The sequence below is a fragment of the Pseudophryne corroboree genome, chromosome 9, assembly GCF_028390025.1.
Source record: "Pseudophryne corroboree isolate aPseCor3 chromosome 9, aPseCor3.hap2, whole genome shotgun sequence".
Taxonomy (NCBI): Eukaryota; Metazoa; Chordata; class Amphibia; order Anura; family Myobatrachidae; genus Pseudophryne; species Pseudophryne corroboree.
This window is the reverse complement of record NC_086452.1, coordinates 285004772-285030552: the sequence shown is the minus strand read 5'-3', so window position 1 is coordinate 285030552 and position 25781 is coordinate 285004772. Positions and strand designations below refer to the sequence as shown.

General features: G+C 46.8%; 1 protein-coding gene across 11 annotated transcripts in view; it reads left to right on the top strand.

Moving 5' to 3' along the window:
• RBFOX2 (RNA binding fox-1 homolog 2) overlaps positions 1–25781 on the top strand; it is a 1097056-nt gene that overhangs the window by 919981 nt on the left and 151294 nt on the right. For all 11 annotated transcript variants that reach the window (XM_063940332.1, XM_063940334.1, XM_063940327.1 and 8 more), the window contains one exon: positions 24385–24476. In XM_063940332.1, coding sequence (XP_063796402.1) covers positions 24385–24476 — 92 coding nt within the window. The remainder of the gene's footprint in view (positions 1–24384; positions 24477–25781) is intronic.

Sequence of the window (25781 nt, the reverse complement as noted above, 5' to 3'; positions counted from 1 at the left end):
CTTTCTGCCCAGAGGCAGGGGTAGAGGGAAAAAGCTGCACCAGACAGCCAGTTCCCAGGAACAAAAATCCTCCCCCGCTTCCACTAAGTCCACCGCATGACGCTGGGGCTCCACAGGTGGAGCCAGGTGCGGTGGGGGCGCGTCTCCGAACTTCAGCGACCAGTGGGTTCGCTCACAGGTGGATCTCTGGGTTCTACAAGTGGTATCTCAGGGATACAAGCTGGAGTTCGAGGCGTCTCCCCCTCGCCGTTACCTCAAATCAGCCTTGCCACCTTTCCTTGGGAGGTAGTACTGGCGGCAATTCACAAGCTGTACCTTCAGCAGGTGATAATCAAAGTTCCCCTCCTTCAACAGGGACGGGGTTACTATTCCACAATGTTTGTGGTACCGAAACCAGACGGTTCGGTGAGACCCATTCTAAATTTGAAATCCTTGAACACTTATATAAGGAAGTTCAAGTTCAAAATGGAATCGCTAAGGGCGGTTATTGCAAGTCTGGAAGAGGGGGATTTTATGGTGTCACTGGACATCAAGGAGCAGTTGTTAGTCGGAGTAGCACTATCTCGGAAAGTGCTACAACAGCACGGCTGGATTCTGAATATCCCAAAGTCGCAGCTGATTCCTACGACGCGTCTGCTGTTCTTGGGCATGATTCTGGACACAGAACAGAAGAAGGTGTATCTCCCGGAGGAGAAGGCCCAGGAATTGTCATCTCTGGTCAGAGACCTCCTGAAACCAAAACAGGTGTCGGTGCATCACTGTACGCGAGTCCTGGGAAAGATGGTAGCTTCTTACGAAGCAATTCCCTTTTGGCAGGTTCCATGCAAGGATCTTTCAGTGGGATCTGTTAGACAAGTGGTCCGGATCGCATCTTCAGATGCATCGGTTGATCACCCTGTCCCAGAGGGCCAGGGTGTGTCTGCTGTGGTGGCTGCAGAGTGCTCATCTTCTCGAGGGCCGCAGATTCGGCATACAGGACTGGGTCCTGGTGACCATGGATGCAAGTCTCCGAGGTTGGGGGGCAGTCACTCAGGGAAGAAACTTCCAAGGACAGTGGTCGAATCAGGAGACTTCCCTACACATAAATATTCTGGAACTAAGGGCCATTTACAATGCCCTGAGTCAAGCAGAACCCCTGCTTCAAAACCAACCGGTGCTGATTCAGTCGGACAACATCACGGCGGTCGCCTATGTAAACCGACAGGGCGGCACAAGAAGCAGGATGGCGATGGCAGAAGCCACAAGGATTCTTCGATGGGCGGAGAATCACGTTCTAGCACCGTCAGCGGTGTTCATTCCGGGAGTGGACAACTGGGAAGCAGACTTCCTCAGCAGGCACGACCTCCACCCGGGAGAGTGGGGACTTCATCCAGAAGTCTTCAAGCTGATTGTAAATCGTTGGGAAAGGCCACAGGTGGACATGATGGCGTCCCGCCTCAACAAAAAGCTAAAAAGATATTGCGCCAGGTCAAGGGACCCTCAGGCGATAGCTGTGGACGCTCTAGTGACACCGTGGGTGTACCAGTCGGTTTATGTGTTCCCTCCTCTTCCTCTCATACCAAAGGTACTGAGGATAATATGAAAGAGAGGAGTAAGAACTATACTCATCGTTCCGGATTGGCCAAGAAGAACTTGGTACCCGGAACTACAAGAAATGATCTCAGAGGACCCTTGGCCTCTGCCGCTCCGACAGGACCTGCTACAGCAGGGGCCCTGTCTGTTCCAAGACTTACCGCGGCTGCGTTTGACGGCATGGCGGTTGAACGCCGGATCCTAATGGAAAAAGGGCATTCCAGATGAAGTCATTCCTACGCTGATAAAAGCTAGGAAGGATGTGACAGCAAAACATTATCACCGCATATGGCGAAAATATGTTGCTTGGTGTGAGGCCAGGAAGGCCCCTACAGAGGAATTCAAACTGGGTCGTTTCCTGCACTTCCTACAGTCAGGAGTGACTATGGGCCTAAAATTGGGATCCATTAAAGTCCAGATTTCGGCCCTGTCTATTTTTTTCCAAAAGAACTGGCTTCACTGCCTGAAGTTCAGACGTTTGTTAAGGGAGTGCTGCATATTAAGCCCCCTTTTGTGCCTCCAGTGGCACCTTGGGATCTCAACGTTGTGTTGGATTTCCTAAAATCACATTGGTTTGAGCCACTTCAGACCGTGGAGTTGAAGTATCTCACGTGGAAGGTAGTCATGCTGTTGGCCTTGGCCTCAGCTAGGCGTGTGTCAGAATTGGCGGCTTTGTCCTGTAAAAGCCCATATCTGATTTTCCATATGGACAGGGCAGAATTGAGGACTCGTCCCCAATTTCTCCCAAAGGTGGTATCAGCGTTTCATTTGAACCAACCTGTTGTGGTGCCTGCGGCTACTCGGGACTTGGAGGATTCCAAGTTGCTGGACGTAGTCCGGGCCCTGAAAATCTGTTTCCAGGACGGCTGGAGTCAGAAAAACGGACTCGCTGTTTATCCTGCATGCACCCAACAAGCTGGGTGCTCCTGCTTCAAAGCAGACTATTGCTCGCTGGATCTGTAGCACGATTCAACTTGCACATTCTGCGGCTGGACTGCCGCATCCTAAATCCGTAAAAGCCCATTCCACGAGGAAGGTGGGCTCTTCTTGGGCGGCTGCCCGAGGGGTCTAGGCTTTACAACTTTGCCGAGCTGCTACTTGGTCGGGATCAAACACTTTTGCAAAATTCTACAAGTTTGATACCCTGGCTAAGGAGGACCTTGAGTTTGCTCATTCGGTGCTGCAGAGTCATCCGCACTCTCCCGCCCGTTTGGGAGCTTTGGTATAATCCCCATGGTCCTTACGGAGTACCCAGCATCCACTAGGACGTCCGAGAAAATAAGAATTTACTCACCGGTAATTCTGTTTCTCGTAGTCCGTAGTGGATGCTGGGAGCCCGTCCCAAGTGCGGACTTTCTGCAATACATGTATATAGTTATTGCTTAACTATAGGGTTATTGTTATGAGCCATCTGTTGAATGAGGCTCAGTTGTTGTTCATACTGTTAACTGGGTATAGTTATCACAAGTTGTACGGTGTGATTGGTGTGGCTGGTATGAGTCTTACCCTGGATTCCAAATCCTTTCCTAGTAATGTCAGCTCTTCCGGGCACAGTTTCCCTAACTGAGGTCTGGAGGAGGGGCATAGAGGGAGGAGCCAGTGCACACCAGATATAGTACCTAATCTTTCTTTTAAGAGTGCCCAGTCTCCTGCGGAGCCCGTCTATTCCCCATGGTCCTTACGGAGTACCCAACATCCACTACGGACTACGAGAAATAGAATTACCGGTGAGTAAATTCTTATTTTTTCCATTACAATGTGCCTTATTCACAAAATGCTATGTTAGGGATTTCCTAGAAAACACTGTAACATACCATTTGGTATGCAGTTACAGCCGCAGACGGACAAAATATAGGCATGCCAAATATCTTTTTAATAGACTGCTTGTGCGTCCTGTTCACATAACAATGCAAATAAGATGCATTTTCGGCAAAAAAATATGCCTGATGCTAAATGGGGTTGAACAGGAGGACCTGTTCAGGCTTAAAAAGTTCTTAACATAGAAACATAGTTAATGAGGTTGAAAAGACAAGCTGTCCATCGTGTTTAACCTTTATATAATTACCCTGTACTATTCCCTATATAACCATAGCTTAACCCACAATGACTCAAGTATAGTCCGTTTATTGTTTAGTTGACAACTAGACTGCTTAGTTTTCTTTAAAAAATTTTTTTTTCTAAAATACAATCATTCAGAAGTTATAGCCTTGGATATTTTCTTAAGTTAGAAATTTATCTAACCCGTTTTTAAAAAGTATTGACAGAGTCCGACATTACTACCTTCACTGGCAAAGAATTCCGTATCCTTACTGCCCTTACTGTGAAGAACCCCCTCCTTTGCTGGGTACGAAATTTCCTCTCCTCTAACATCTGAGGGGAAATTGCGTACCCAGCGAAGGAGGGGGGTTCTTCACAGTAAGGATGTGGAATTCTTTGCCAGTTCCATGCCAAACGTTACAAACCATTATTTGATGAACCTTTCTTTGTGCACTGGGCCATTGTCGTGCTGAAACAGGAAAGGCACTTCCTCAAATTGGACCTACATCATTCTTCAGAATGTCATTGCATGCCACAGCATTAAGAATTCTCTTCAGTGGAACAAAGGTTTGCTGGCCCAACCAGAAAAATGGCCTCAGATCAATCTTCCTATTTCATCAAAACTTTGTAATTTGCATTTGAACAGAAGGCATCCCAAGATTTCAGTTGCAGATATGTCTTCCTACACCGTGGCTTCAGTCACGCCAAATAGCCCTTCTTGGCGTGCCAGATCTTGGGCGACTTGGCTGCACCAAGTGTCTGTATCACTAAAAATATGCATCTTTTTATGCATAAATAAGTTTATTAGAAGCCACAAGACTACTCTGCTAGATTGCACTGATCAATTTGATGAGTGATATTTGTACATCCTTGTGTCAATGAGTCTGAATCTGCATAAGACTTGCTACAATGCAGCAGCTTTTTCTCACGACAAGTTCTATGGTGCTTCATCTGCGATTTTGTACAATTTCTGTGCTGTTAAGTCACAGCCTGACTATGGGCCGACATGCATTAGGTCGACCCCATATAGTAAACACTAAAAAAATCATTGACATTTGAAAGGTTCATATGGTCGACACATGGTTCTTTGGGGGGTTTTCATGTTTTTGGACTTTTTCCATCCTTGGCTATCCATGTCACAAATCCATAACCTTTAGTAACCATGTGGTGAGTGAAACGGAGCGAGACACCGTGCCCGAAGTATGGCCAATGAGGGGATGCGTTTCAACAAATGGTGGTCCCAGATGAAAAAACTATACACAGAAACCACAAAAATGCAAAAAAAAAAAAAAAAAAGTTATTTTGACCATTTGTCTCGACCATTGTCATGTTGACTTTTCACATGTCGACATTTTTCCCGTGTCGACCTTTCGTAGATCGTATGGGGTTGACCTAATAACTGTAGACGTAATCCATATAGAACTTGAATTCCGCACCCAACAAAATGTAAAGATAGACTCTATGCTACACATCTTGGAGTGCCTTGTACTATATATGTATGCAGACACATCTGTAGCTGGTAAAGCATGATTAATCACTTCAGAGAACACATTTATTCAGCTCAATGGCTGTGTGCTTTATACACCTCCAACTAATGTTTGGCAATGCACATGGTGATCTGATTTATATACCACGACCAGTAGCCTGAATCATTGACCCAAAGCAGGATTGATAAATAGCTTCACAGTTAAGACCAGTTTTGACCCAATCATCTGCATGTTACAGAAGAAACTGAGGTTAGCCAGACCAGGTGATTTTTTTCCCAGTCTTACAACTGGCCACACTTCCCTCCATTTTCTGTTCTGAACTATAAACCTGATATTCTTTTCTGCTACTGTTTGAAATTAATTTCAAGGTTCGACATGCTGTGTGTGTTCAGATGATCTTCTGCATACCACCGTTGTAACGGGTGGTCTTCAGGTTGCCGACTGTCGGGATCCCGGCGCCCAGTATACCGGCACTGGAATCCCGACAGATGGCATACCGACAGATTTTCTCCCTCGTAGGGGTCCACGACCCCCCTGGAGGGGGAATAAATAGCGTAGCGCACCACCGTGCCCGCAGCGTGGCGAGCGCAGCGAGCCCGCAAGGGGCTCATTTGCGCTCGTCACGCTGTCGGTATGCTGGTCGCCGGGAGCCCGGCCGCCGGCATACCATACTACACCCGTTGTAACACATGGTTACTGGCGATTGATTTACTGTCCTCTTCTGTCCACTTAACCAGTCTGCCCATTCTCTTCTGACCTCACCCATTAATAAGGCATTTTTGCCCATAGACCTGCTTCTCCCTGGATGTTTTTTGCTTTGTGTACCATTCTATATAAACTATACAAATTTTGGTGTGCGAAAATCCCTGTAAGTCAACAGTTTGATGTACTGAAACCACCTGTCTGACACAAGCATACCATAATTTTGATCACGGAATTAATGTTTTTATGTATTGAGATGCTTTCACATCATTGGTTAATTATGTATTTGCATTAACAAGCAGCTGTAATGAATAGTAACCACTGTGTGTGTATGTTGTATATGTACATACAGTGTGTGTGTGCAAATTATTAATAGATATTTAAACCTAGTATCGTTTATGGGATATAAATTTAGGATTACATATACACCTATTCCATATGTACAGTAATTATATAAATTATGAGAAGCTGTGAATATAGCCAGGTAAAATCCTGCCTAGAGTGCTTACTGGTGCCTTGGTAATGAAGAGGGGGCATGACCTTACCAGAGGTGTAGCCACACACCCTTTCAAAAAAGTATAGATTTTACTTCTTACGTGCAGCAAAGTGCCGCAGACCTGCACAAGGGACCATGTGTGCCACTCACTGGGGTGAGATCCAGGGAGTGCTACCCCCCCCCCCCCCCCTACAGACAGAAGAGACTGCTGCATTTGGGGCGGTGTTGGGCTTCAAGAAGCCTGGGGTAATTAGTGCCCACTCCCTCACCCCTCTCTGTGCCACTACTGGTGTGCCCCTAGATTGCAGCCAATCCCACTACCAAGAAATGTGTTGCCTGCTGGGCACAACCCCCCAAGAAAAGGTGCCATATGCATTTGACTATAAGGCCTATGTCAAGAGCCAGCTCTGAACATAGTTAATGGTCAGTATTATATTTAGTAATTTAACTTACAAATGGTTATCAAACAGATGGCACTTGCTCAAGATTTTTTTTTTTTATTATTTTGCATAAAAATAATTATTTTTCGTTTACAAAGCACTACAATATCCAGTGCTGCACAATGTCAGACCATTGCAACTTTGGCATAATTATAAATTTGCACAAACAAATGTACTAAAGTCAATTCATTTTAAGAGCTCACCTTCGTGAGTTTGCGAAGGTGAGCTCTCATCATGAAAGTTTACCACATTACCATGATATATGCGCACAACTGAGAAATGCAAGATTCAGTTAGTGTTTACAATCTTTATTAGGACAGGGTGCTGATTGAGTAGGGCACTTTTTCATATTGAAGTCACATTTTTCATGTAACACTTTGCTAAAGATACAATGGGTAGTCTGCATTGCACAGCACATGTTTAATATTTTTTTTATACACATATATGTGCCAGTAGTGTGTTATACCCCTACTTACATACTGTATAAAATATATTTCTGCTGCGGTGTACACTGGGCTCCACAAGGATAGACATTGGGGTGTAGAGTAAGATCTTGATCCGAGGCACCAACAGGCTCAAAAGCTTTGACTGTTCCCAGAATGCAAAGCGCCGCCTACTCTATAACCCCGCCTCCCTGCACAAGAGCTCAGTTTTGTAGTTGGTGCTTGCAGTAGCAGGCATGTTAACAGGAGGGCTGCTCCAGGCAGCCTAAGAAGAGCTTTTTTTTTAAAGAAAAAGTGAAGTCTATAAGGGCTGCAGCGGCAGTTAGATGTCAAAAGACATTCTCTGCTGCAGCTCCGTCTCTCCCCCGGCGGCGCTGTACACTCCCGTGCCCTGGTTGCCGGGTACATACAGCAGGAGGCTCCGGTTTTCTTCTGGTCAGACACACACAGCGGGGGCTCTCTGGGATTGCGTGGCCACGCTTCGGGAGGTGGTAGGTGGGTCCCGCTCGCGAGACGCGCTTTATCGCGATCTGGCGCGGCCGGTGGGAGGCGGGCCGCGTGCGCTGGTGTGTACACTGTGATAGTACAGGGACACCACTAGGCCACCAGGGCAAGGGCACAGGTCGGTTTCTCTTATAAACCGTTTTTCATGCAGCCCACAGTACCGGTGGTTAAGTCCAGCAGGGGGAAAGGCTTAGACCTGTAGCCCCTCCCCCAGCCCTAGGGCGCCATTTAGAGTAAGTGTTCCCGCCCTGGAGCTGCATATCTCTCTCTCCCTCACTCCCAGCAATGTTTAGATGCCATTACACTCAGCTACACTGTTCCTGGGACTGTTTGGGCAAATCATCCTCTGTAAAGCCGCCTGGATGTCAGCGCTCTGCATCTTACAGGACACTTAAGTATTCTACATGTCTGTTGACAGTGCTAGTTAAGAGAGTGCGTTTAGTCAGGGTTATTTAGTACAAGTACCCTGTGATATACATCCAGTCTTTACTGTGCATTGTTATATCTCTTATATATAGCTCTATTGAATGGCTAGTCCAGTGCAGTATTATTGCCTGTCATAACTTCTGCATTGTACAACTGTGACTATGTGTGTGCATTTGCCTGCTGGAGTGACATCCATTTCGTGTTTCTCACTCAGCTCGCTATCCCTATATTCTATAACCTGAGGGGGCTAGGTGCGTCAGGTTTATAATTAATATAGGATATTCACAAGATATACTCGTGTGTATTTTTCTTTGTGATTTTAGTCACCGTATCTCTCCTAAATTCCTGTTTGTGCGAACTACACTGCGCATGGGTTTGGGTCAGGTATTGTGCTGCTGATATTGTACTGTGTTACCTTACATTGCGATTTATATCATGTCCACTAAAAAGGGTAACGGTTCTGGGGCTGATCCCACTGGGAGTGGTGATGACGTCGCAGATACATTTGAGGAAAATGTAGCAGCTGAGTGTTTTGGTTCTGGGGGTTCCTTGCCCCCCAGTGGGACTGTAGCAACTGGGGTTCAGAATGACCCACCATGGGCTACCTTCTCCGCGCTACTGACTATGCTAGTTACTAAACTAACCCCCCTTCCCTATGGGACCTCCTGTGCTGGTGCAACCGTTCATGGTCCCTGCGGTTAATCCGCCATGGGCAGATCAATTGTCCAATCAGTTACAGCAATTGAACCATTCCCTGACTACTAAGAAATCTAACCCTCGCCCGCCTAAGACCAAAGGGCCCTCTAAGCGGGCCATTACTTCCTCACAATCCACTGCTGTCCCTGACACCTCGTCTGATGAGGATGCTGTTTATACTGACCCCACAGATTCCGATCCTGAGTTATCTGATGGGGAGGGAGTTTCACAAGTGGATGTTCCTGATTTATTGGAGGCTATACGGTCAATTCTTAAGATTACAGATGAACCGGAACCGTCCGTTCCTCCTAAGAAACCGGATAGGTTTAAGCGTCAGAAGGTGGTTAAACTAGTTTTACGCCACTCTGATCATCTGGTTGATATACGTCAGGAATCCTGGGAAAATCCGGGAAAGAAGTTCTCGCCTCACAAGAAACTACTTGCTCGCTATCCGCTTACGCCGGAATTGACTAAAAATTGGAAGACACCTCCACCAGTGGATTCACATGTGGCAAGGATGGTGGTCTCCTCAGCTCTATCTGTCACTACCGTTACGTCTCTAAAAGAGCCTACGGATAAGCGTGTGGAGGGTTGTCTAAAAGCGATTTATACCCTTGCGGGCGCTGTGCACAGGCCCACTGTTGCAGCGACATGGGCTGCAGAAGCTATTGAAGCGTGGGCCCAGGAGTTGGAAGCTGAAATCTTTTCTGACCATGCTAGACAATGCTTGTTGTATATATTGTCACGGCTTCTCACTATGTTAAGGAGGCGGCTTCTGATGCCGGTGTTCTGGCAGCCAAGGCTTCGACTATGTCAGTGTCATAGCTAGCGCCGGATCTTATGGCTGCGGTCCTGATCTGTGGATCTGGACTCTAGAAAAACCCTGGAGGTACTCCCTTTTAAGGGAAATATCCTTTTTGTAGAGTATTTAAATAAGATAGTGGCTGATTTGGCGTCTGCTAAAACGGCCTGTCTACCAAGTACTGCTCCTTCTGTACCAAAGGCTAAAAGTACTTCCTTTCGTCCATCAGGAAAAGCAAAAGGTCAGGCGTACACCATACAGGGTCGCACTTCCAAATCTGGGAATCCAAAGCCCAAACGTGCCTGGGCTGCCAGTCAGTCAGCTTCCAAGACCGATGAGCCTGCCGTATGACGGGCGGGCCTCCCCCTGGTGGACCCCAGGGTGGGGGGCCGGCTTCTAGGGTATACCCAGGAATGGTTGAAGACCACTACAGATGCCTGGGAACGGGAAGTCGTCACTCGAGGTTACGCCATCTCCTTCAAAAAACGCCCTTCTCATCGATTTTGCCTGACAGACGTCCCTTCGGATCAAGTAAAGGCAAGGACTCTTCATTCGGTGGTACAGACCCTCCTGGAAATGGGAGTGGTAGTACAGGTGCCTCTTGATCAGAGGGGCCAGGGGTACTATTCGCCGCTATTCCTAGTCCCGAAACCGAATAGGTCCTTCCGGCCCATTCTCATCCTCTAGGCATTGAACAAATTTGTGAAGGTATCCAAGTTTCGTATGGAAACTCGCTCTATTGTCCTGGCCTTGGAACCTGGGGATTATATGGTCTCCCTGGACATATAGGATGCTTACCTGCATATCCCTAGAGCAATGTCGCATCAGCAGTACCTGATGTTTGCAGTTGGCAACCTTCATTACCAATTCCGGGCATCACCTTTTGGCTCCACGAGTCTTCACCAAAGTCATGACGGCTACACTCCGCCGTCAAGGGGTCAGGATCCTACCGTATCTGGGCGACTTGTTAATCCTGGCAAATTCCCCAGAAATTCTCCTATGTCATCTGTATCTGACGGTCCAGTTTCTGTAAGCCCACGGGTGGCTCATCAACTGGAAGAAATCTTCCCTGGTCCCTGCTCAGAGCATGGTGCACCTGGGAGCGTTATTGGACACTCACAACCAAAGGTTGTACTTGTCTCAGGAGAAAGTCCTGAAGCTTCAGCACAGGATTCGTTGCTTCCTATCTCATCTGCAAGTGTCGATACATTCGGCGATGCAAGTGCTAGGCCTCATGGTGTCGGCATTCGACATGGTGGAGTATTCTCAATTCCATTCTCGCCCTCTCCAGAGGCTAATTCTGACCAAGTGGGACGGCCTGCCTCAACGGATCAGGTCTCAATTGATCTCCTTGACTCCGGAGGTTCGTCACTGGGCTGGTGGCTCCAGGACCAACGGTTGTGCAGGGGCCGTCCCTTCTGGATATCGCACTGGGTCCTACTGACGACGGATGCCAGTCTGCGAGGTTGGGGCGCAGTGTTGGAGCAACACTCCCTTCAAGGTCAGCGGACAAAGGAGGAGTCTCGCCTCCCGATCAATATTCTGGAATTGCGGGCGGTGTTCAACTCATTGAACCTGGCCCAGCATTTAATACAGAACCGACCTGTTCAGGTACAGTCTGACAACGCCACCACAGTGGCTTACATAAATCATCAAGGCGGCACTCGAAGCCGCTTGGCAATGAAGGAAGTATCACGGATTCTGCAATGGGCGGAACGCCATCTACCGGCCATATCGGCGATATTGATTCCGGGAGTCCTGAATTGGGAAGCCGACTTTCTCAGTCTTCAGGACGTACACGACGGAGAGTGGGGCCTCCATCCAGAAGTGTTTCAACTTCTAGTGGAAAGGTGGGGCCTTCCAGACATGGATCTGATGGCGTTTCGACACAATCACAAAGTTCCGGTCTTCGGAGCAAGGACAAGGGATCCTCAAGCAGCATTCGTGGGTGCACTGGCGGTGCCGTGGAAGTTTCGGCTGCCGTACGTGTTCCCTCCGGTGAAGCAGGAGGAATCCTGCTTCTCATAGCTCCAGCGTGGCCCAGATGGCACTGGTTCTCAGACCTTCAGGGCCTCTCGTCAGAGCGTCCAATTCTACTTCCACAACACCCAGACCTCCTCGTTCAGTGCCCCTGTGTCTACCAGGACCTGGCCCGGCTGTCTTTGACGGCATGGCTCTTGAAGCTTCCGTCTTGAGGGCTAAAGGGTTTTCTGAGGCGGTCATTCAAACTATGTTGCGGGCCCGGAAACCGGCTTCTGCTCGGATTTACCATAGGGTCTGGCATTCTTACTTTGTTTGGTGCGCAACTAACAATTATGACGCTTCCAAGTTTAGTACAGCCAAGTTGTTGGCTTTTCTTCAGCAGGGCCTGGACTTAGGCCTGCGTCTGGCCTCCCTCAAAGTTCAAATATCTGCCTTGTCGGTGTGCTTTCAGAGAAAAATTGCGACTTTACCTGATGTGCATACCTTTACTCAGGGTGTGTTGCGTATCCAACCTCCCTATGTCCTGCCTGTGGCTCCTTGGGATTTGTCGGTGGTTTTGGAGGCGTTGCAAGAGTCTCCGTTTGAATCTCTTGGTTAAGCTGATCTTAAGTGGCTTTCCCTTAAGGTGGTGTATCTGCTGGCTATTGCCTCAGCTAGAAGAGTGTCGGATTTGGGTGCCTTGTCTTGTAGTTCCCCATATCTGATATTTCACCGTGACCGGGTGGTTCTTCGGACTCGTCCCGGATATTTACCTAAGGTGGTTTCTTCGTTCCACCTTAATCAGGAGATTGTGGTTCCGGCACTTGTTTCTCCTGATCTGTCTCCCAAAGAGCAGTCTTTGGATGTGGTATGGGCTCTCCATATCTATGTGAAGAGAACAGCTTCTATTAGGAAATCTGATTCTCTCTTTGTTCTGTTTGGATTTCACAAACGAGGCTGGTCTGCTCACAAGTAGACTTTGGCCAGATGGATTAGAATGGTGATTGCACATGCTTATGTGACGGCTGGTCTGTCAGCTCCTGCTCACATTACGGCCCATTCTACTCGGTCTGTTGGACCTTCTTGGGCAGCCCGCCGTGGTGCGACCCTTGAACAATTGTGCAAGGCGGCTACGTGGTCCTCAGTGAACACGTTCATAAGGTTCTATGCCTTCGATACTGCCGCTTCCCAGGATGCTTCCTTTGGACGCCGGGTTCTTGTGCCCACTACAGTGCATCCCCTCCCATAAGGAACTGCTTTAGGACATCCCCAATGTCTATCCTTGGTGAGCCCAGTGTACCCCGCAGCAGAAAACGAGATTTATGGTAAGAACTTACCTTTGATAAATCTCTTCGAGGTACACTGGGCTCCACAAGGCGCCCACCCTGACGCACTTAGCTCTTTAGGGTTGGTATGGCATTAGCCGCTGACAATTTCTCCTGGGGTGAAATTGTGCTGTATGTGGCTACTAACTGTTGTCGTCTCTTTTACCTACTACTGCATTGGGCTGGTTAACTAAAAACTGAGCTCCTGTGCAGGGAGGTGGGGTTATAGAGGAGGCGACACTATGCATTCTGGGAACAGTCAAAGCTTTTGAGCCAGTTGGTGCCTTGGATCAAGATCCTACTCTACACCCCAATGTCTATCCTTGTGGAGCCCAGTGTACCTCGCAGAAAGAGATTTAACAAAGGTAAGTTACCATAAATCTCGTTTTTAGGCACTGGTGTTTCTATAATGGGTGCAGTGTGTGCGGTGCACATGGGCCCCTGAGTCCAGAGGGGGCCGCCACCACACACGCTGCACCCATTTCTCTGACGTCCTAGTGGATGCTGGGAACTCCGTAAGGACCATGGGGAATAGCGGCTCCGCAGGAGACTGGGAACAAAAAGTAAAAGCTTTAGACTAGCTGGTGTGCACTGGCTCCTCCCCCTATGACCCTCCTCCAAGCCTCAGTTAGATTTTTGTGCCCGAACGAGAAGGGTGCAAGCTAGGTGGCTCTCCTGAGCTGCTTAGAAGTAAAAGTTTAAATAGGTTTTTTATTTTCAGTGAGTCCTGCTGGCAACAGGCTCACTGCATCGTGGGACTAAGGGGAGAAGAAGCGAACTCACCTGACTGCAGAGTGGATTGGGCTTCTTGGCTACTGGACATTAGCTCCAGAGGGACGATCACAGGTTCAGCCTGGATGGGTCCCGGAGCCGCGCCGCCGGCCCCCTTACAGAGCCAGAAGAGCGAAGAGGTCCGGAGAAAGCGGCGGCAGAAGACGTTCCTGTCTTCAAATAAGGTAGCGCACAGCACTGCAGCTGTGCGCCATTGCTCTCAGCACACTTCACACTCCGGTCACTGAGGGTGCAGGGCGCTGGGGGGGAGCGCCCTGAGACGCAATAAAAACGATATAAAAACCTTATATGGCTAAAAAAAATGCATCACATATAGCTCCTGGGCTATATGGATGCATTTATACCCTGCCAGTTTCCTGAAAAAAGCGGGAGAAAAGGCCGCCGTGAAGGGGGCGGAGCCTTTCTCCTCAGCACACAAGCGCCATTTTCTTTCACAGCTCCGCTGGAAGGACGGCTCCCTGACTCTCCCCTGCAGTCCTGCACTACAGAAACAGGGTAAAACAGAGAGGGGGGCACTACTGGCAGCTAATATATAAATACAGCAGCTATAACAGGGAGTAACACTTATATAAGGTTATCCCTGTATATATATATAGCGCTCTGGTGTGTGCTGGCAAACTCTCCCTCTGTCTCCCCAAAGGGCTAGTGGGGTCCTGTCCTCTATCAGAGCATTCCCTGTGTGTGTGCTGGGTGTCGGTACGATTGTGTCGACATGTATGAGGAGGAAAATGATGTGGAAGCAGAGCAATTGCCTGTGTTAGTGATGTCACCCCCTAGGGAGTCGACATCTGACTGGATGGTAGTAATTAAAGAATTACGTGACAATGTCAGCACTTTGCAAAAAACTGTTGACGACATGAGACAGCCGACAAATCAATTAGTGCCTGTTCAGGCGTCTCAGACACCGTCAGGGGCGCTAAAACGCCCGTTACCTCAGATGGTCGACACAGACCCTGACACGGATACTGAATCCAGTGTCGACGGTGACGAGACAAACGTAATGTCCAGTAGGGCCACACGTTACATGATCACGGCATTGAAGGAGGCATTGAACATTTCTGACACTACAAGTACCACAAAAAAGGGTATTATGTGGGGTGTGAAAAAACTACCCGTGGTTTTTCCTGAGTCAGATGAATTAAATGAGGTGTGTGATAAAGCGTGGGTTTCCCCCGATAAAAAACTGCTGATTTCTAATAAATTATTGGCACTATACCCTTTCCCGCCAGAGGTTAGGGCACGTTGGGAAACACTCCCTAGGGTAGATAAGGCGCTCACACGCTTATCAAAACAAGTGGCGTTACCGTCTCCTTATACGGCCGCTCTCAAGGAACCAGCTGATAGAAGGCTGGAAAATATCTTAAAAGGTATATACACACATACCGGTGTTATACTGCGACCAGCGATCGCCTCAGCCTGGATGTGCAGCGCTGGAGTGGCTTGGTCGGATTCCCTGACTGAAAATATTGATACCCTGGATAGGGACAGTATATTATTAACTATAGAGCATTTAAAGGATGCATTACTATATATGCGAGATGCACAGAGGGATATTTGCACCCTGGCATCTAGAGTAAGTGCGATGTCCATTTCTGCCAGAAGAACGTTATGGACGCGACAGTGGTCAGGTGATGCGGATTCCAAACGACATATGGAAGTATTGCCGTATAAAGGGGAGGAGTTATTTGGGGTCGGTCTATCGGACCTGGTGGCCACAGCAACGGCTGGAAAATCCACCTTTTTACCCCAGGTCACCTCTCAGCAGAAAAAGACACCGTCTTTTCAAACCCAGTCCTTTCGTCCCTATAAGGGCAAGAGGGAAAAAGGCCGCTCGTTCCTGCCCCGGGGCAGAGGAAGGGGATAAAAGACTGCACCATGCAGCCTCTTCCCAGGAGCAGAAGCCCTCCCCCGCTTCTGCCAAGTCCTCAGCATGACGCTGGGGCTCTGCAAGCAGACTCTGGCACGGTGGGGGGCCGTCTCAAGAATTTCAGCGCGCAGTGGGCTCACTCGCAAGTGGACCCCTGGATCCTGCAGGTAGTATCACAGGGGTACAAATTGGAATTCGAGACGTCTCCCCCTCGCCGGTTCCTGAAGTCTGCTCTACCAACGTCTCCCTCCGACAGGGAGGCAGTACTGGAAGCTATTCACAAGCTGTATTCCCAGCAGGTGATAATCAAGGTACCCCTCCTACAACAGGGAAAGGGGTATTATTCCACGCTGTTTGTGGTACCGAAGCCGGATGGCTCGGTGAGACCAATTTTAAATCTAAAATCTTTGAACACTTACATAAAAAGGTTCAAATTCAAGATGGAGTCACTCAGAGCAGTGATAGCGAACCTGGAAGAAGGGGACTATATGGTATCTCTAGACATCAAGGATGCTTATCTCCATGTCCCAATCTACCCTTCTCACCAAGGGTACCTCAGGTTTGTGATACAAAACTGTCATTATCAGTTTCAGACGCTGCCGTTTGGATTGTCCACGGCACCACGGGTCTTTACCAAGGTAATGGCCGAAATGATGATTCTTCTTCGAAGAAAAGGCGTATTAATTATCCCTTACTTGGACGATCTCCTGATAAGGGCAAGGTCCAGGGAACAGTTAGAGGTCGGAGTAGCACTATCTCAGGTAGTGCTACGTCAGCACGGGTGGATTCTAAATATCCCAAAATCACAGCTGATTCCAACAACACGTCTACTGTTCCTAGGGATGATTCTGGACACAGTCCAGAAAAAGGTGTTTCTCCCGGAGGAGAAGGCCAGGGAGTTATCCGAGCTAGTCAGGAACCTCCTAAAACCAGGACAAGTGTCCGTGCATCAGTGCACGAGAGTCCTGGGAAAAATGGTGGCTTCTTACGAAGCGATTCCATTCGGAAGATTCCATGCAAGAACTTTTCAGTGGGATCTGCTGGACAAATGGTCCGGATCGCATCTTCAGATGCATCAGCGGATAACCCTATCTCCAAGGACAAGGGTATCTCTCCTGTGGTGGTTACAGAAGGCTCATCTTCTAGAGGGCCGCAGATTCGGCATTCAGGATTGGATTCTGGTAACCACGGATGCCAGCCTGAGAGGCTGGGGAGCAGTCACACAGGGAAGAAATTTCCAGGGCTTGTGGTCAAGCATGGAAACGTCTCTTCACATAAATATCCTAGAGCTGAGGGCCATTTACAATGCCCTAAGTCAAGCAAGGCCTCTGCTTCAGGGTCAACCGGTATTGATCCAGTCGGACAACATCACGGCTGTCGCCCACGTAAACAGACAGGGCGGCACAAGAAGCAGGAGGGCAATGGCAGAAGCTGCAAGGAATCTCCGCTGGGCGGAAAATCATGTGATAGCACTGTCAGCAGTGTTCATTACGGGAGTGGACAACTGGGAAGCAGACTTCCTCAGCAGACACGACCTCCACCCGGGGGAGTGGGGACTTCATCCAGAAGTCTTCCAAGTGATTGTAAACCGTTGGGAAAAACCAAAGGTGGACATGATGGCGTCCCGTCTCAACAAGAAACTGGACAGATATTGCGCCAGGTCAAGGGACCCTCAGGCAATAGCGGTGGACGCTCTGGTAACTCCGTGGGTGTTCCAGTCGGTATATGTGTTCCCTCCTCTTCCTCTCATACCAAAAGTACTGAGAATCATAAGAAGGAGAGGAGTAAGAACGATACTAGTGGCTTCGGATTGGCCAAGAAGAACTTGGTACCCGGAGCTGCAAGAGATGCTCACGGAGGACCCGTGGCCTCTACCTCTAAGGAAGGACCTGCTCCAGCAGGGACCTTGTCTGTTCCAAGACTTACTGCGGCTGCGTTTGACGGCATGGCGGTTGAACGCCGGATCCTGAAGGAAAAAGGCATTCCAGATGAAGTCATCCCTACCCTGATCAAGGCCAGGAAGGATGTAACTGCAAAACATTATCATCGCATTTGGCGAAAATATGTTGCGTGGTGTGAGGCCAAGAAGGCCCCTAGGGAGGAATTTCAACTGGGTCGTTTCCTACATTTCCTGCAAGCAGGATTGTCTATGGGCCTAAAATTAGGATCCATTAAGGTTCAAATTTCGGCCCTGTCGATCTTCTTCCAGAAAGAACTGGCTTCAGTGCCTGAAGTTCAGACGTTTGTCAAAGGGGTACAGCATATACAGCCTCCTTTTGTGCCTCCAGTTGCACCTTGGGATCTCAATGTAGTTTTAGGGTTCCTAAAATCACATTGGTTTGAACCACTTGCCACAGTGGATTTGAAATATCTCACATGGAAAGTGGTAATGCTGTTGGCCCTGGCTTCAGCCAGGCGCGTATCAGAATTGGCGGCTTTATCCTATAAAAGCCCTTACCTGATATTTCATTCGGATAGGGCGGAATTGAGGACTCGTCCTCAATTTCTCCCTAAGGTGGTTTCAGCGTTTCACATGAATCAACCTATTGTGGTACCTGTGGCTACTAGGGACTTGGAGGACTCCAAGTTGCTGGACGTAGTCAGGGCCCTGAAAATATGTTTCCAGGACGGCTGGAGTCAGAAAATCTGACTCGCTGTTTATACTGTATGCACCCAACAAGCTGGGTGCTCCTGCTTCTAAGCAGACGATTGCTCGTTGGATTTGTAGTACAATTCAACTTGCACATTCTGTGGCAGGCCTGCCACAGCCAAAATCTGTAAAAGCCCATTCCACAAGGAAGGTGGGCTCATCTTGGGCGGCTGCCCGAGGGGTCTCGGCTTTACAACTTTGCCGAGCAGCTACTTGGTCAGGGGCAAACACGTTTGCTAAATTCTACAAATTTGATACCCTGGCTGAGGAGGACCTGGAGTTCTCTCATTCGGTGCTGCAGAGTCATCCGCACTCTCCCGCCCGTTTGGGAGCTTTGGTATAATCCCCATGGTCCTTACGGAGTTCCCAGCATCCACTAGGACGTCAGAGAAAATAAGAATTTACTTACCGATAATTCTATTTCTCATAGTCCGTAGTGGATGCTGGGCGCCCATCCCAAGTGCGGATTGTCTGCAATACTTGTATATAGTTATTGTTACAAACAAATCGGGTTGTTTATTGTTGGAAGCCATCTTTTCAGAGGCTCCTACGGTTATCATACTGTTAACTGGGTTCAGATCACGAGTTGTACGGTGTGATTGGTGTGGCTGGTATGAGTCTTACCCGGGATTCAAGATCCTTCCTTATTATGTACGCTCGTCCGGGCACAGTATCTTAACTGAGGCTTGGAGGAGGGTCATAGGGGGAGGAGCCAGTGCACACCAGCTAGTCTAAAGCTTTTACTTTTTGTGCCCAGTCTCCTGCGGAGCCGCTATTCCCCATGGTCCTTACGGAGTTCCCAGCATCCACTACGGACTATGAGAAATAGAATTATCGGTAAGTAAATTCTTATTTTTTTAAATAGTCACCCCTCCGGAGTACTGCGGCAGTGTCCATGGCGGTATTAAAACTGTGAAAATGGACCAGTGGCTATTTTCACTGAGTACTGCGCATGCGCAGTAGAGAAATCTCAGGGAAAATGGCCACCACACCATTTTCCCGGAGATCTCAGCATGCGCAATAGAGTCTGAGCGCTCTAGTGCTCAGACTCTCAACGCTGCTGGCAGGGAGGAGGGGGCCCGAAGGGAGGAGGCTGCACCCCGGGCCTCCTCCTCTCTTAAAGCAGCCCTGATTTAAGGATCCCCCTCATATATTCCACATTGTTCACAGTTCACAATTTTGTACATCTGCAGCATTTAGTCACTGCATTTCTCTGACTACATCACATATCTGACTCCATTAAGGCAGTGCTCGACAAATGTTTCTGCAATCTAGGAGCCTTCTTAAAAGTTTTGGAGCCAGACTATCGTACCCAACCAAAACGTATGAAAATTTCTTAAGATCTCAATACATGCCCCTTCAATTCCTATCTGACCCAGCAAAATGTTCATCTCTTGCACTTTATTTCTAGTATGGAAAATGCAGATGTTTTCCTATACCTAGCCTTAATACGCTTTTTATTATATATTTTTTTTTTGTATGGCGCCACAAGGGTTCCACAGCATGTAACAAAATCCATAACCATATGAGCAAATCAAAACACAGTGACTTACAGCACAAGGCATTGCAGGACAAGTACATGGTTTATAAACATCGCTGCATCAGTGGTCATAACAATCAAATAATCAGCAGGATGTTAAGGTGTGTACACACGGTGAGATCCCTGCTAGGTTCGATTTTGTCTGAGATTTCCCTTGAACTCCCCCAGAGCCCAGATAGCACAGATAGTCAAAATCTGTACTATCCGTGCTTGAGATTTTGTCTATGTACGATTTTGACTAAGTGCCAATTTTGACTATACTTTGTACTAGATAGTACACTAGATAGTCAAGATTGACTTGCCTTCACAGTCTATCTAGCCTTACGATACCGACCCCACGGGAGCGTGCATCGGGATCAAATCTGTATTGCAAGCTGCCTAACACCTTGAGATATGCACTAACTTTTTGACTATATAGTCAAAATCTTACAGATTTATCTCACCGTGTGTACACACCTTTAGGAAACAAGGGTTTGGTGCCATTGTAGGGAGTATGGTATAGATCAGGCCTGGCCAACCTGTGGCTTTCCAGCTGTTGTGAAACTACACATCCCAGTATCACCTTCCACAGTTCTAGCATTCCCTAATAGCAAAACTGTGGCAGGGCATGCTCGGACTTGTAGTTTTACAACAGCTGAAGAGCCAAAAGTTGGCCAGGCCTGATATAGATAATCGTATAAGTAAGGGAAGGAAAAGCACATGCGTGAAGATGTCCTGCTCGTGAGAGCTAACACATTCTAAAGGGGAGGGGATATATCCATCATGTGATGTTGCATCTTTTTTGTGTATTTTTGCAACTGAATGGTCATCTTAATCGCAAGGCGATTTGACAAAACTACTTAATGAGACTGCACTAATTAATCTGATATTCAACGTTTGTATATCTGTGTGCGACGGAGTCTGACTTTGTATATAAAGCAGAATGAAAGTTGTAAAAAAAAATTTTTTATAATAAAGCTGCCGCTGGTGCATAGTAGAACTTCGTATACAGATTCAGACTTTTGCACACAGATATACAAGAGTCTTGTATCAAATTATCAGTGCAGTTTTGTGAAGAGTTTTCTTGCATCACATTGCCATTATGATGCACATTCAGGTGAAAAAGGCACTCTGTGCAAGCAGAGGATTTGACGGGGCTGCAGCAATAGTGTATAAGGGCACATCTGTAGTAGTGCACGCAATTCATAGTAGGCCATACAGTAGGGTCCCCATTTCAAAGCATGGCACTCATTTCGTAATATGATGCACAGTAGGGCCCCTATTCATAGTAAGCTACGCAGGCCAAAAGTTCGTAGAATTCCACTCAGTAGGCCTGCCAATTCATTGTTAAAAAGTTTTCATGCTGTAAACACATGCATTAATGTGCAATTAGCATGGCTATCAGTGCTGCAAAATCTGTACAAACAGTGTATTACATAAGGCAATTAATGCTAAGGCCATAATCTTGCCAGGTCTTCCCTGCCCACCAACTGTCTAGTTTTGCCCCTGAGCTGTAGGAGTCTCTGAGTATCACCAAAGCACTGCAGGGACTACAAGCAAAGAGAGGAGTTCAGGCGTGGCTACGTTGTACCGTGGAGAGGCAGCAGGAGGACGGGCCAAGACTTGCACTCCTCCCATTCTTTAATGAGTCCAGACGTGGACAGCAAGGCTTAGTTCAGGCCTGCATTAGGAGGTTATGCTGCGCCCTACCCTGCCATACCTCTGGGTCTCCTCAATCTGCCATGATGGCACCTCCTGAAGTCCGCACACCCTCTTACTCTTCGGGTCTCTGCCTGTGTACAGGCTGCTGGCTTGTGAGTGGTGTCGGGTTACCAGGCTCCAGTGCCAGCACCAAAGACCTCCCTACTTAAATGTGCCACCCGACTCCTGGTAGCTTGGTGACCTGTGATCTGCCTGTTCCCAGACTCTGTATCGACTTGCTCCAGGGAAGTGCAGGTGCAGGGCGCAAACCGGTATACTCAAATGTGGCATGGCGCATATCAACAGTTTTAAAAAAATAAATAAAGGGCATGGCACCACACTATAATAGCCTAGCGTGAACACTAATTATAAATGGTGATTCATAGGACTCGTGGTGAGGTTGTGTGATTTGTCTACAAAAAATGACCTGGCACAAGTGCATGAAATAGTAGAGATATTACTGTATCCACAACTCTAAGAAAATGTGATAAAAATGGACCATATAGATGTTTGTTAGTGGCCATAAAGAAAGGACTGGAGGCTTTTTTCAGTGTGTTTCTTATACAAATTTGTAAGATACTGGAGAAACAGTTGTAGCTTCCATCTACAAGTTTAAACCCCATTCCCATCAATGCAACACCTCAACATGGGATGCGGCCATGTGACCGGCGCTCTAGATCCTGGTGGTCACCATACCGACGCTGGAATCCTGAGAGCTCAAAATAGCGATAGTTGGAATGCTGACCCACAAGCTCTGTTTCCACTCGTGGGTGTCCATGACAGTCATAGAGTGGGAATAGAACCTGTGGCGAGCCACCGAGCCTGCTGCGTGGTGAGCTCGGCGAGCCCACAAGTGGCTATGTTGCGCTCACCCCCCTCACACCCTGCCAGCATTCAGCTGCCAGGAGACCTCTGGGATCCCAAACGCCAGTCTCCCAGTCCCAACCCCTCAACATGCCTGATGCCAAATTCTATCCTCAAGTTACCATGACAGTCCAGGGTTTAAGTATATCCATGCTTAATCACAGATGATAAAATCAAACTGACTGAGGTACTAATTAAGCCTCCTGTGTTTATGCATTGGTCACCTTAAAACCTGTAATGTTATTGTGCCTTGATGAACTCAGTTTGGCAAACACTGCTGTAGAAGTTAATAATAGGTTTTTTTTTTAAATACGGTTTTCCTTTATTCTTTATTTTATTAATATAAACCAATGCCATGACTGAAATAAGAGTATTTTGCCAAAAGACTTAGCTAAATTTTACCCCCTGCTTTTCATTTACCTTTCTGGCTGTGCTTGTGATTAGCTAATTTTAACATTACAATACAAAACTTGCTTTTAACCTTTGTGAGTTATTCCCAAAGGCTATTATATCACAACTTTATTTTACTGGCTGCTATAAAGAAATAAGTTAATGTATAAAACTTGCAGCCTTATGGAATGAAAGCAATTGCTACCATTCTGTATCATCAATTCTGCTATGTGGAATTATAATACGGAACAATAAAAAGGGCAGTGAATATTTCACATTGTTTTGATACACTTCATTGTTACCAGTCCCCTCCCTCTTCTCTGCTTTAATCTCATCCTAGTCTTATCTCTCTAGTTCCTTCTCCAGTTTGGCTTAATCATTAACTACTTTTGATATAGGTAACCCTGGAGTAGCCCAGCACTGAAACATTAACCTCACAATGACCCCCTCTAACACACTCACCTTAATGCACGCTGTAGCAAAAAAAAAAAATCTGTAGCCCAAATTCCGTGACCTAAAATTAAATAAATAATATTATAATGTATGTTTTGGTGTAATTGGGTAATAGATATTTGGGAATGTCCACAAAATCCATATACACGCATCTGTTCACCTTTCCTGCACTCCCCCCAAAAAGTCAATTGATTTGGTTCCATCATTTTTGGGATGTGCTTTTCATCCTTTAATCAATGCCCATGGAGATTCCACAGTCCAACAATGTCTTTGGTAATCCATCACCTTTTGCTTTGAAGGATTGCAATCATGCTTAATTCTGGGTTTCCAAATTAACTTTCTGTATATCTTACTATCTCTCATTTCAAATTTGCTTGGATGCAACGGGCATAGTCACCAAGTTGGGTGTTTTAACTTTTTGTACTCTAGTTATGATTAAATGATAAAAAATGTAGGGGCCCATTTATGATTGAATGATAAATGATGCTCCAGCCAATCAACTCACAAACAAATGACAGGAACTGAACACATGACCGTTAGGAGCTGATTGGCTGGAGCACCATGTATCATAGCAAGTTTTATCGTCCACAACTAGTTTTATCACTCAATAAATGGGCACCTTATTGTTTAACCACGTGTATCACTGTATAACATTACACGGATATATGTGAGACTGCACGAAAAACTACATATGTAATGTTTGTCTTTAGTTGTAAGGGGGAATTTATTTGTCAGTTTTCACGTTTGAAAAAGGGAGGTAGCCTCAGGCTTTTGTCTATTCGATCACACTCCCTTCTCCTGGCAGCCCGTTACATTAGCGTTAACACACATAATCCGTGACAAGTTAATGGATTCGCATGTTAACAGGGTCGCGGAGCCCTTTAGCCTGCTAGTTATTGGGGGGGGGGGGGGGGGTCGAGTCGCTAAAGCTGGTGGGAAAAAAAAATCCCCATTAATGCCTGGCTTCGGGGCTAATTGTACAGTACCGCGGGATCAACAATGCGTCAGTAGTTTACCGCTGCTGACAGAATTTCCCCCATAGTCTCTTATCAAAATAAACGTAGCTAACTTCTTACAGTAACAAAACATGAATGTTGCAATGTGTATGTTTTAAAGTGATCTATGTCTGCTGATAATTCTGTGCAAACATTTTTGTAAAGTAATATTTATTGCATTTGTTTTATTCCTCCTCCACACTTTTGTGTCACTGAATTCTGTTTAATTGTCAGTGGTTATAATGACTCTTTTCTACACAGGGTGGATATGCAGCCTACAGGTACACTCAACCAGCCACTGCAGCCACAGCTGCCACTGCCGCTGCCGCAGCTGCTGCAGCCTACAGCGATGGGTATGACAGTTTTATTGTTGGGATTTTATTACTTTTATTCTCCTATTTTGTCAAGAAGTGACATTTTAGTCAGTGGTTTAAGTGCTTTTATTTTTTCTTATTGCAGATGCATATAGTGTGCCTATCATCTTGTACTTGAACCTCACAACTAAACTTGCCATTTTTGCATAGATAGATATACATACACAGTACTAGTCAAAAGTTTGGATACACCTTTTCATTCAATGGATTTTATTTATTTAAATTGTTTTCTATATTGTAGATTAATACTGAAGACATCAGAACTATGAAAGAACACATATAGAATTATGTTGTAAACAAAAAGGTGTTAAATCAAAATATGTTTTATATTTTAGATTCCTCAAAGTAGCCCCCTCTTGCTTTGATGACTGCTTTGCACACTCTTGGCATTCTCTCACTCAGCTTCATGAGGTAGTCTCCTGGACTGGTTTTCCAACAGTTTTGAAGGAGTTTCCAGAGGTGCTGAGCACTTGTTGGCTGCTTTTCCTTCACTCTGCGGTCCAACTCATCCCAAACCATCTCAATTGGGTTTAGGTTGGGTAATTGTGGAGGCCAGGTCATCTGACGCAGCACTCCATCACTTTCCTTCTTGGTCAAGTAGCCCTTACATAGACTGGAGGTGTGTGTGGGGTCATTGTCTTGTTGCAAAACAAATGATGGTCCCAGTAAGTGCAAACCAGATGGGATGCTGTGATAGCTATGCTAGTTAAGTGTGCCTTGAATTTTGTTTAAATCACCAACAGTGTCACACCCCCACACCATCACACCACCTCCTCCATGCTTCACAGTGGGAACCACACATGCAGAAACTATCCACTTACCTTCTCTGCTTCTCACAAAGACACAGTGGTTGGAACCAAAAATCTCAAATTTGGACTCATTAGACAGATTTCCACTGGTCTAATGTCCATTCCTTGTGTTTCTTGGCCCAAACAGTTCTCTTCTTGTTTTTCATCCTCCGTAGTGGCTTCTTCGCAGCAATTGGACCATGAAGGCCTGATTCACGCAGTCTCCTTTGAACAGATTTGTCTGCTGCTTGAACTCTGAAGAATTTATGTGGGCTCTAATCTGAGGTGCTGTTAAGTAGCGGTTTTTGAGGCTGATAACTCCAATGAACTTATCCTCTGCAGCAGAGGTTACTCTTGGTCTTCTTTTCCTGGGGCAGTTCTCATGAGAGCCAGTTTCATCATAGCATTTGATGGTTTTTGCAACTGCACTTGGGGATACATTCAAAGTTCTTGATATTTTCCGTATCGACTGACCTTCATGTCTTAAAGTAATGAT